This window comes from Rhinopithecus bieti, unplaced genomic scaffold, assembly GCF_001698545.2.
Source record: "Rhinopithecus bieti isolate Rb0 unplaced genomic scaffold, ASM169854v2 scaffold_6022, whole genome shotgun sequence".
In the NCBI taxonomy this organism is placed as follows: domain Eukaryota; kingdom Metazoa; phylum Chordata; class Mammalia; order Primates; family Cercopithecidae; genus Rhinopithecus; species Rhinopithecus bieti.
The window spans coordinates 2432070-2444678 of NW_016805265.1; the positions used below are offsets into that span (position 1 = coordinate 2432070).

General features: G+C 37.0%; 1 protein-coding gene and 1 pseudogene across 1 annotated transcript in view; both read right to left on the reverse strand.

Moving 5' to 3' along the window:
* Positions 1 to 12408, reverse strand: part of LOC108529493 (adenosine kinase-like) — a 199010-nt gene extending 186602 nt beyond the window's left edge. The window contains exon 1 of the mRNA XM_017871885.1: positions 12199 to 12408. Coding sequence (XP_017727374.1) covers positions 12199 to 12408 — 210 coding nt within the window. The remainder of the gene's footprint in view (positions 1 to 12198) is intronic.
* Positions 9156 to 10017, reverse strand: LOC108529519 (39S ribosomal protein L35, mitochondrial pseudogene; annotated as a pseudogene).
* Positions 12409 to 12609: the final 201 nt, after the last annotated feature.

The window sequence follows — 12609 nt, forward strand, 5'->3', positions numbered from 1 at the left end:
GTGTATTTTTTTTTTTTTTGAGACAGAGTCTCGCTCTGTCGCCCAGGCTGGAGTGCAGTGGCGCGATCTCGGCTCACCACAAACTCCGCTTCCTGAGTTCAAGCGATTCTCCTGCCTCAGCCTCCCGAGTAGCTGGGACTACAGGTGCCCGCCATCACACCAGGCTAATTTTTGTATTTTTAGTAGAGACGGGGTTTCATCATGTTGGCCAGGCTGGTCTCGATCTCCTGACCTCAAGTGATCTGCTCGCCTCTGCCTCCCAAAGTGCTGGGATTACAGGTGTGAGCCACCGTGCCCAGCCTAGTGTGTATGTTTTCTACCAGAATTTTAAAAAAGTAAATTGTATCATTTAGTAATTATAATTTGGTTATGTCACAAGAATATAGCAATGGTATTACTGTGGATACTTCACTTTTTGTCCCAGCATGTGTCTAACCAAATATTTTCAGATATTTTTCGGAGAGAAATATCATTTCCCCTGGGTTCACTAACAAAAAAGGCATACTGGGGTCACAAATGGGGAGAATTCAGCTTAAAAGGCACTACAGTTAAGGGTACACTCATAATAAAAAAGAAGAACTACCTAAAAGAAATGTCAGGCATTATTTTAGATTTCAAGAGGAACTTTATTAATTTATAATAAAATCTAACAGTATTAATCTTAGAATGTGGGAAAAATGAATCAATTTCATAACATGTTTAAGCTACAAGAAAAAATTTAAAAGATTATCTAGTATTTCTATGCAAATCCCCTCAATTTACAGATGAGGAAATGGAAGAAAAAGTAGTTGATAAATAAGTCAGAGAGATGATTTAAATTAAGGGAACAAAAAATAGCTTTCATAATCTAAACATTTTATTTTAATATATAAAGATACATCATTTGCTAATATTTAAAATAGGGTCAGCTGGGTGCAGTGGCTCACATCTGTAATCTCAGCACATTGGGAGGCAGAGGCGGGCAGTTCAAAATCACTGGAGGTCAGGAGTTCAAAATCAGCCTGGCCAACATGGCAAAACCCATCTCTACTAAAAATACAAAAATTAGCCGGGCATGATTGTGCATGCCTGTAGTCTCAGCTACTCAGGAGGCTGAGGCACGAGAATTGCTTGAACCTGGGAAGTGGAGGCTGCAGTGAGCTGAGACTGCACCACTGCACTCCAGCCAAGGCAAAAAGAGCAAGACTCTGTCTCAAAAAAAAAAAAAAAAAAAAATAGGGTCAAAACCTTTGAACATGCCTACAGACTGACATTCTAGAGATTTTCTTGTAGAACCACATCTAGAATTCATAGTTCATGAATTTTCATTTTGCTTTCTTAAAAATTTTATTTTTAGACAGGGTCTTACTCTGTTACCCAGACCAGAGTGCAGTTGCATGACCATGGCTCACTGCAGCCTCAGCCTCCCAGGTGCAAATGATCCTCCCACCTCAGCCTCCTGAGTAGCTGGGAATACAGGTGTGTGCCACCATGCCTGGTTAATTAAAAAAAATATATTTATAGAGATGTGGTCCAACTATGCTGCCCAGGCTGGTTTCCAACACCTGTGCTCAAGCGAGTCTCCCACTTCAACTTCCCAAAGTGCTAGGATTACAGGTGTGAGCTATGGTGCCCGGCCTAGTTTCAATTTCTTTAAAGCAGAGAGAAAACATAAAACACCTGTGAAGCACTCCTGAATACAGATGTTTACAGCTTTTTACTGCCTTTAATCTTTTACACCAAAAATAACTCATATGTATTTAGTTTTAGACCCAAATTTAACTCATTAAACTAATTCTCATTCTACTTGCATTCATATTTCATCAGAATATATAATGTTAAATAAATAATGAACACAAATTTCACAAAGTTTAGGAAAAACAAAATTAACTTTTGTAAGCAAATAACTTTGTTGGACCAGAAGTAAGGTGATATAGCAGAGAGCAGTCCAATAGCCATGAGTTTTCCCTCATGTACTTCGTACTATTCATTATATTTTAACAGGGATGAATGGAGAGTGTGAGTTATCAAAGCAAGTTAAAGTGAAGTGAAACTTAATATAGCATGATCAACACTCCTAACACTACTAACAACATTACCTAATAAAAATTGTGTATATATTCTATGAGCCAAGCTGAAACTTTACATGCATTAGAAAAACGACATGGAATTGCCTTGTAGATTACATGATGGCTTTTGTGAACACCCTTTTTAACCTTAAAGCATTATTCAACAGTAGGGTATGATAATTTTTAGTTGTCTGTCATGATTAGAACCCAGGACTATCAAAACACTCTTCCTCTGGCTTGACATTGCTACTTAAATATAAGGGGATCTTCCATGGAAATAAAAGATGTTTAATATATGGTGATCAAAAAATAAGAAATTGGCCCTTCTTCATTTTAGCACTGTATTTTTGGAACTTAATGACTCTAGAATAATGTTTCCTATTTTTAAGCATATAAATGGAATCATAAAGTTTATATTCATTTTAATACCTTTACTGAGGTATAACTGACATACAATTATCTGCACAAATTAAAAGTGTACAATTAGATAAAACTTGACATATGTATAAAGTTCTGCAACCACAACCTCAATCGGAACATATCTATTACTCCTAAAAGTTTCTTCATGTCCGTTTGTGATCACTGCCTCATAGAATATCCCTGTCCCCAGACAACAATGGATCTGCCAACACTATAAATTTGTTAGCATTTTCTAGAATATAAATAGTATCATATAGAATGTACTTTATAGTATCTTTCACTCAGCATAGGTATTCTAAAATTCTTCTATGCTGTTGGTTCATTTCTTACCAATAGTACAATTCTTTTATAGGTGAGTAGTATTTTATTCTATGGAAATATCACAATTTGTTTATCCAGTTACTAGTTGGTGGATGTTTGGTTTATTTTCCAGACTTTGGCTATTATGAATAAAGCTGCTATAAACACCTGTGTATGTCTTTACATGGACAGATGCTTTCATCTGTCCTGGGTCAATATCTAAGAGTGGGATAGCTAGGTTAGGTCATTTGGAGGATGTATATTTAACTTTGTAAGAAACAAGAACACCATTCTCCAAAGTAGTTGTACCATTTTACATTCTAGCAGCTCCATATATCCTTACCAATATTTAGTATGGTCACACTTTTACACATTCTAATAGCTGTGCAGTTGTTATATGGGTTGAAGTTTGCGTTCTTGGATATGGATATTTAATTGCTCCAGAACGACTTGTCAAAAAGACTGCTTTTTTCCTCCATAAAATAGTCTCTGAAACATTGCTGAAAAATCAATTTAGATCTATTTCTGGACTTTCCCTTCTGTTCCATTGACTATTTGTCTATCATTACACCAATGCCACATTGTCTGGATTACCATAGCTTTGTAATAAGTCTTCAAATCATGTAAAGGTCCTCTGATTTGGTTTTTAAAATCCATATTGGTTTGGCTATTCTAGTTCAGTGCTTTTCCATATAAATATTAGAATCAACTTGTTGACTTTAAAAAAAATTCTGAAATTCTGACTGAATTAAACTACAGATTATTTTGAGTAGAATTTATATTTAACAATACAGAATCTTCTAATCCATGAACATGATATATCTCCCATTTGGGTCCCCTTAAATTTTTTCAACAATGTTTTGTAGTGTTCAGTGTATACATCTTTGGTCTGGTTTATCCCAAAGTAAATACTTTGTCATACTTTTTGATGGTATTGGAAATCGTATGTTTAATTTCTGGTTGTTTCTTGCTAATGTAGAAAAATACATTTCAGTTTAAAATTTTTATTCTGTATGTGACAATCTTGCTATGTCACTTAGTTTTTTTTTTTTTTTTGAGACAGAGCCTTGCTCTGTCACCCAGACTGGAGTGAAGGGGCATGATCTCAGCTCACTGCAACCTCCACCTCCCGGGTTCACGCCATTCTCCTGTCTCAGCCTCCCGAGTAGCTGGGACTACAGGCGCCCGCCTCATCGCCCGGCTAGTTTTTTGTATTTTTTAGTAGAGACGGGGTTTCACCGTATTAGCCAGGATGGTCTCGATCTCCTGACCTCATGATCCGCCCGTCTCGGCCTCCCAAAGTGCTGGGATTACAGGCTTGAGCCACCGCGCCCGGCCGTCACTTAGTTTTAATAGCTTTTTTTTTTTTTTTTGAGACAGAGCCTTGCTCTGTCACCCAGACTGGAGTGCAGGGGCATGATCTCAGCTCATTGCAACCTCCACCTCCCGGGTTCTCCTGCCTCAGCCTCCCAAGTAGCTGGGATTACAGGCGTGTGCCACCATGCCCAGCTAATTTTTGTATTTTTAGTAGAGACGAGGTTTTGCCATGTTGGCCAGACTGGTCTCGAACTCTTGACCTCAAATGATCCACCAGCCTTGGCCTCCCAAAGTGCTGGGATTACAGGCATGATCCACCATGCCTAGCCAGTTCTAATAGCTTTTTGAAGATTACATCAGATTTTGCATGAAGATGATCATGGTTTTGATAATAGAGACATTTTTACTTTCTTCTTTCTAAATCTGGATGTTTTTCATGCTTTATTAGCACTAGCTAGAACCCTCAAAACAATGTTGAATAGAAGTGGAAAGAGTGAATATCCTTGATTTTCTGTTTCTCATCTTAGGCAAAAGCATTCAATCTTTCACCATTAGGTATGATGTTAGCTTTATATTCCTGGTGGATGTTCTTTATTGACTCGAAGAAGTTCCCTTCTACTCCTACTATTCTGAGGGCTTTTTTTTTTTTTTGACACAGTTTCACCCTGTTGCCGAGGCTGGAGTGTGGTGGCATGATCTTGGCTCACTGCAACTTCTGCCTCCCCGGTTCAAGAGATTCTCCTGCCTCAGCCTCCGAAGTAGCTGGAATTACAGGGGCCCACCACCATGCCCTGCTATTTTGTGTATTATTAGTAGAGATGAGGTTTTGCAATGTTGGCCAGGCTGGTCTCAAACTCCTGACCTCAAGTGATCCTCCCACCCCAGCCTCCGCAAAGTGGTGGGATTACAGGTGTGAGCCACTGCACCTGGCCTCCAAGGGCTTGTGTGTGTGTGTGTGTGTGTGTGTGTGTGTGTGTGTGTTTGTGAGATAAAGTCTTGCTCTGTTGCCCAGGCTGGAGTGCAGTGGCACATCTTGGCTCACTGCAACCTCTGTCTCCTTGGTTCAAGTGATTCTCCTGGCTCAGCCGTCTCCTGGCACAGGTGTGTGCCATCATGCCCAGCTAATTTTTTTGTATTTTTAGTAGAGACAGGGTTGCCTCTGCCTCCCAAAAATCCCTATTGGGACTGCACACAGGAGCCACCATGCCCAGCCTCCGAGGGCTTTTAACAGAAGTAGATACCTGGTTTTTTCAAAAGCTTTTAGGATAATCATGTGATTTTCTTTTTAGTCTTAATACATTTAATTACATTGATAGATTTTAAAATGTTAAACCAATTCTACACTCCTAGTCATGATGAATTTTTCTTTTAATATATTGTTCAGTTTGATTTGCTAAAATTATCTGAAGAATTTTTACATCTGTGTTTATGAGGGATATTGGTCTTTTCTTGCAATACTTTGTTTTGGTATGAAGGTAATACACACCTCATGAAATAAGATAGGTATATTTCTCCCTCTTCAATTTTTTGGGACAGTTTGTATACAATTGGTATTACATCTTTCTGAAATCTGTGTTAAAATTCAACACTGCCAAGTGCAGTGGCTAATCCCAGCACTTTGGGAGACTGAGGTGGGAGGACTTGCTTGAGCGCAGGAGGTTGAAACCAGTCTGGGCAACAAAATGAGACCTCCTCTCTATAAAAATTAAAAATTAGCCAGGCGTGGTGGTTTGCACCTGAGGACTTGCTTGAGCAAAGGAGGTTGAAACCAGCCTGGGCAACAAAATGAGACCTCCTCTCTACAAAAATTAAAAATTGGCCAGGCATGGTGGTTTGCACCTGTCATCCTAGCCACTCAGGAGGCTGAGGTGAGAGGATCACTTGAACCCAGGAGTTTGAGCTTGCATTGAGACATGATTGTGCCACTGCACTATAGCCTGGGTGACAGAGTAAGACCTTGTCTCAAAACAAACAAACAGAATTAAACACTGAAGCAATTCAGCCTTTGAGTTTTCTTTGTAGCAAGGGTTTTAACTACAAATTCAATTTCTTTAATAATCTAAACAGCCTTTTTCTATTTGTTCTTGAGTATGATTTAGTACTTTGTGTCTTTTAACAAATTTGTCCATTTCATAAAGGTTGTCAAGTATATTGTAATAATATTGACAGGAGAGACCAGAACATCTATTCTAGAGCTAATTTTACCCTACTAATGAGACAAAATTCCTTATAATACTCTATTTGAAACCTCATGAATTACTAGTCAGGTTATCCACTCTGACTAGTAGGATAGGAATGGTTACAGGTCCTCATGTGTGCACTGAGGACTGTCCTCTACAATCTTTTTGGGTGGTTCTTTTCCTGGTCTTCCTTAATTTCTTCACAAAAATCCACTGATTCATACTCAGCTGAAGACTTGGTGGGATTCTGCAAATGCCCTGAGTTCTCTCTCTATTCAGCTATTTCTTCTCTGGTACTTTTAACTTACAAACACTAGCTGTCTTAGACTCCTTGAACTTCCAGCTCCAACTCCTCATTAAAAGAGATTGCAAGGCTCTACTTGAGTTCCTTTTTTTTCTTTTTGAGATAGAGTCTCACTTAGTCACCCTGGCTGGAGTGCAGTGGTGCAATTTTGGCTCACTACCACCTCTGCTTCCCGGGTTCAAGTAATTCTCATGCCTCAGCCACCCAAGTAGCTGGGGTTACAGGCGCATAACCACCCTGCCAGGCTTTTTTTGTATTTTTCGTAGAGACAGGGTTTCACCATGTTGGCCAGTCTGGTCTTGAACTCCTGACCTCAAAGGATCCACCTGCCTCAGCCTCCCAAAGTGCTGGTATTACAGGCGTGACCCACTGTGCCTGGCCTTAGTTACCCTTCTTCTGTTGCCTGGAAATTATCTCCAAGGAGTTAGCTGGGGTAATCATCAGGTTTATCTTATTTATTTCCTGTCTCACAGGGATCATTGATCATTGCCTATGAAGAAATAAACTTTGTGGACAAGGTATTTTTTTTTTAATACTGAGGCTATCAGAAGTTTTAAATCATCATTACTACTGTACAATCCTCTGACAAGAGGAAAGTGACATCATGTAGAAAATAAGAGCCAAGTGTGTTTGGTTTTAGCTGAGTTTTGACATTTTGAACATTTATACTAACCACAGTATATATTTTTTTTTTTGAGGGGGGGAAGATTAAAGAATCCTATGTATACTCTCTGAGAACTATATTTTATCCTTCATCACATTTTAGAAGTAAAATGTCCCTCTTTTCCTGGAGAAATGAAGATAACATTATTATTATAGTATTCAAAGAGAAAAACAATGGATGATGAGATTAAAGGGATAAAGCATTTTACTCTACTTGCTTTTATAATCAAATATGGTATAATTTTATTATCCCTATTAAATTTCATCACTCAACTCATATTTAGAGTCTACTAACATTAAAAAAAATTTTGATTTTGACCTTCAACTTACCTAGTATGTATTAAGGTGTTGTATTATTTGCATTTGAATTATATGGAAATATAGCTTTATCTAAATCACTGTTAGTTTACTTAAGCAAAGGTGGGGTAAACACTGAGGCGTACCCCTAGAAATCGATTTATGTATCAACAGACTTTTTGAGACTGCTTCAATAACATACAAAATACCTCTAATTGTCTTATAGCCAATCTTCATTATTCTATAATCCATGTAATGACAGATGTTCTCAAATATACTATGCATCCACTACTTATTGGTCTGCCATAATAGGTACTTAGGTACTATATAAATACCTCTTGAAGTGAATTCAAATGAACAATAATCACACAAAAGAGAAAAGATTTTCTTGCCCCATGACTTACAGCCACGCAGCAGCTTACAGTTTTACCACTTCCTCTTCTAGGTGGGGAAAAATGATTCCTTTAATAATCTATACTAAGCTGTGATCCAACTTTTAAGTTTACTGATTTGTAGAATCAATCTTTTTAAAAAAATTGTGGTAAACTATACATATGATAAAGATTTCCATTTTAAGTATGCAATTCATTGGCACTAAATACATTCACAGCATGGCGCAACTATCACCACTATCCATTTCCAGAACTTTTTCATCATCCCAAACAGAAGCTCTCTGTACTTATAACACAATAATGCCTCATTCCTCCCTACCCTACTCCCAGGTAACCACTATCCTACTGTGTGCCTCTATGAATTTGCCTATTCTAGGTACTTCTTGTAAGTGGAATTCTTCTAAGAAAATCTAATAATTGTCTGATGTGTCTGGCTTATTTTACTTAACATAGTATTTTCAAAATTCATTCATGTTGTAGCATGTATCAAAATTTCATTTAAGGCTAAATAATACTCCATTGTATATATTCGTGAAATTTTGTTTATCTGTTGATGAATATTTGATTTGCTTCTATCTTAGCTATTGTGAATAATGCTCCTGTGGACATTGGTGTACAATGATCTGAGTCCCTGCTTTCAGTTATTTTGGGTAATATACCTAGAAGCAGAACTGCTAGATCATATGGTAATAATTCTATGTTTAACATCTTGAGGAACCACCAAATTGTCTTCTACATTCCCATTTTACATTGCCACCAGCAATACACAAGTGTTTCCAATTTCTCCACATCTTTACCAATACTTGTTAATTTCCATGTTTTAAAATAATTGTCATTCTGATGGGTGGGAAGTGGTATCTAATTTTGGTTTTGATCTGCACTTCTTGACTGGTTATGTTGAGCATCTTTTCACGTGTTTACTGGCCATCTGCATATCTTCTTCAAATAAATGTTTATTAAATTCCTTTGATCATTATTGAATTATGTTGTTAGTTTGCTTATTGTTGAGTTGTTACTGTGATAAATATTCTGAATATGAATCCTTTATCAGATATATTATTTGCAAATATTAACTCCCATTCTACTAGTTGTCTTTTCACATTCTTGATAGTGTCCTTTGATGCACAAAAGTTGTTAATTTTGATGATGTTTAACTTATCTATTTTTTCCATTTGTTGCTTGTACTTTGGAGTCTTTTTTTTTTTTTTTAAGTGAAGATTGTTTTGATATCATCAGCATCTGCTGCAAACCTAAACCACTTTTAGGACTATTCTTTTCTCTTTTGTCTCTACCAAACTTTTAGCATCATTCCCTGGTTCTAAATACATTTTCCACCTTCTTTTTACATGTCTTTTACAGATTTGAGCTTTTTCTTTTTAAGTTTTAAAACTTTTATAAGTTTAATGCTGTCACTGTATGTTTACATATTCATTGGTACAATTTACATCGAGTTTTTTACTTATCCATTTTTGCAAAGATATGTACACAAAGATACATATTCTATAACTGAGAAACAAGTGAAACTTCTGATCTATACTTTCAGGTTTGTTCGATCATGATACTTCTGATAAGGATCATGGACACACCAGTTTCGCCTCTTCCAGAAGGACGTCGTCATTTTATCTTAAGAGTTTACTCTGGGTTTTATTGCAGAATACAAATTCCCTCAATCGCTTTTTTCTTGCAGGTGTCTTTTTCCATAATTTTTTCTTATAACCAGCTCTTCTCTTCCAAAGGCCACAATGAAGTCTAAGAAACCCATAGATGACAGCTTTCACAATCTTTCTCTTGCCTTTTCGTGTACTGACGTATGTTAGAGATCTGACTGGCAGCTTCAAGATACTTGGAAGCAAGGGGACCACTCTATTAAGGATCGCTGAAGTATGCCCATATGTCAGGTTTCTCTCAGATGTGGTAAGTCTGGGAGTGGAGGAAACAACTGGTGTCTGAATATGACTAAAACGTCCAGTGGACAATGCAGAAATAAGAGAGGCATTTTTGACACTGCTTCGGTAGGCTGAAGATGCCAAAATATTCAGAGGCCATAAGATTACTGAAGCTGCTCTCACTGCACCGGCAAAGGCAGAGGCAGCCATCTTGTCATCCTCCAAATTTGAGCTCTTATTAAAGAGTTTTCTGCGTGCTCTGCAATTTTTTTTTAAAAGATCCCTCCACATTCTCTCTTTAATTAAGATCGTTTGCGACTATAAAGTCCAAATAGCATTTTTTTTATGGCATTCAATCTCCCTAAGCTTTCTTTACTTCCAAAGTCTCATTCCTTGGAATCATATTTATTTTATTTTACTTATTTATTTATTTATTTATTTATTTATTTATTTATTTATTTTTTTGAGACGGAGTCTCGCTCTGTCGCCCAGGCTGGAGTGCAGTGGCGCAATCTCGGCTCACTGCAAGCTCTGCCTCCCGGGTTCACGCCATTCTCCTGCCTCAGTCTCCCGAGTAGCTGGGACTACAGGCACCTGCCACCATGCCCGGCTAATTTTTTGTATTTTTAGTAGAGACGGGGTTTCACCATGTTAGCCAGGATGGTCTCAATCTCCTGACCTTGTGATCCACCTGCCTCTGCCTCCCAAAGTGCTGGGATTACAGACGTGAACCACCGTGCCCGGCCCTTTGGAATCATATTTATCTTTTTAAAAAGTTTTAAGATTTGTCTCTTAAACTCTGGAGAACTTATTTAAGTGCTGCCAGTCTGATCTTTCATGACTAAGAACTCTGAGACCAAGTGTTAACTTCTCCCAGTGATTCTCAAGACTACTGAGACCAATGCTTTAATATTATTCAAAGGGCTTGAGTAGCACTTTTCCCAGTTACTTCTTTTACCTTTTGGAAAATAAAACTGTTAATAAGGAAAAAACTAAATGGTAGATTTAGACAAATTAGGCTTCTAGCAGCTATCTGGCACTTCATTATTACCACTATTTCTTGCCAGTATCTCAATTTGTGCATTATCACGAATATAGCATTTCCTTCCAATGTCACCATTTGTTACCAATGTAACCATCACCTTTGCAGATATATTATGATATTATTTCTACGGATCATCCTTTAATCTTTACCCAGGTGATCTCATAAATTTCCAGGTCAATTTTTATGTTATTCTAGAAAGACAGCAGTTATTAGATATAAAATTGATGAATATATTCAAAATATGTTAGAACTATGGAATTAGAATCAGAATGAACTTCTGGGATGATTAAGACAGTACCTTCATTGTATACATTAAACTATCAAGTGACATGGCCAAGGCACAGGAAGACACACTGAAGGCTTTTTTCCTCTGTCATGGATTTTCAAAGAGGTATAAACAGTAAATAAGAGGTATAAACAGTAAATAAGCAATCAAAGTAAACAAGCATTTAAGTAAATAAGCATTTCCATAATTTAGAATGGAAGAAAATACATTCTTGGTAGAAAGAAAAAACTGTAATTGTTGAGATGAAATTCCATTTTATCACCTTCAACTATAACAAACAATATTTAAAAAATGATATTGTTAATAAAGAAATATAAATGTAATATATCAAAATTTACTCATAATTTATTAAATAAACATCAAATGGACTTAGACTCTGAAGAGACTTAAAAAAGTGATGAATGTGCTTTTTATCCATTTATTGTGGTCATAGTAACAGGTCAGGTATCCATCTGTAAAAGCTCACAGAAATTACAGTAAAAAGGATAACTCTTACTATAGGTAAATTAAATCTCAAACACCTAAACTTTAAAAAATAAATGTTGGGCCGGGCATAGTGGCTCATGCCTGTAATCCTAGCACTTTGGGAGGCTGAGGCGACCAGATCACCTGAGGTCAGGAGTTCGTGACCAGCCTGGCCAACATGGTGAAACCCTGTCTCTACTAAAAATAGTAGAGGGCATGGTGGCAGGCACCTATAACCCCAGCTACTTGGGAGGCTGAGGCAGGAGAATTGCTTGAACCCGGGAAGGAGAGGTTGCAGTGAGCCGAGATCATGCCATTACACTCCAGCCTGGGCAAAGAGAGGGAAACTCCATCTCAAAAAAATAAAAATAAATAAATACATCTTTCACTAAGAAAGAAGTTAGTATATACTGAAGGAAATATTGAAAATACTGAGAGCAGTCAATTGACATTGAGGCAATTTTGTTGCACACTTCTCAAGGATATTTACACAAAAATTTAGGATTTAATTTATATATTTCTAAACATATATACACAGATCAGAAATAAACAAACAAAAAACCCCAGGTTCTTTTGAAAAGGAAAGGTAACTCACTGTCTCATTTCCAAAAAGTATGTCAACGTAAGGCATAACTTTCATCAATGATTCTTTGTAGAACTGGCTAATAAATGGTGCAGACAGATTCAAAGTGAAAATCCTGTTGTTTTCAGAAGCATGGTGAGCCACTTTTAATACTGACTCTGGAGAAACTGTAAGAAAAAAGCCCTGAATGAAGAAAAAAGGAGGGAAAATTAGAAATACCATCTCCACAGTCACTCCTAGAATAAAAGAAACGTAAACAAAATACAAAAGTATATAAAATACAATTATAAAATGCAAGGCAGAAAATAGCAACATTTGACTGGAAGGGTATTTGATCATATGAGTACCATATGCTTGATACATGCCATTACTTCAGAGAATAAAGCATTACTTATTTCATACTATGTTTATATGCTCAATACT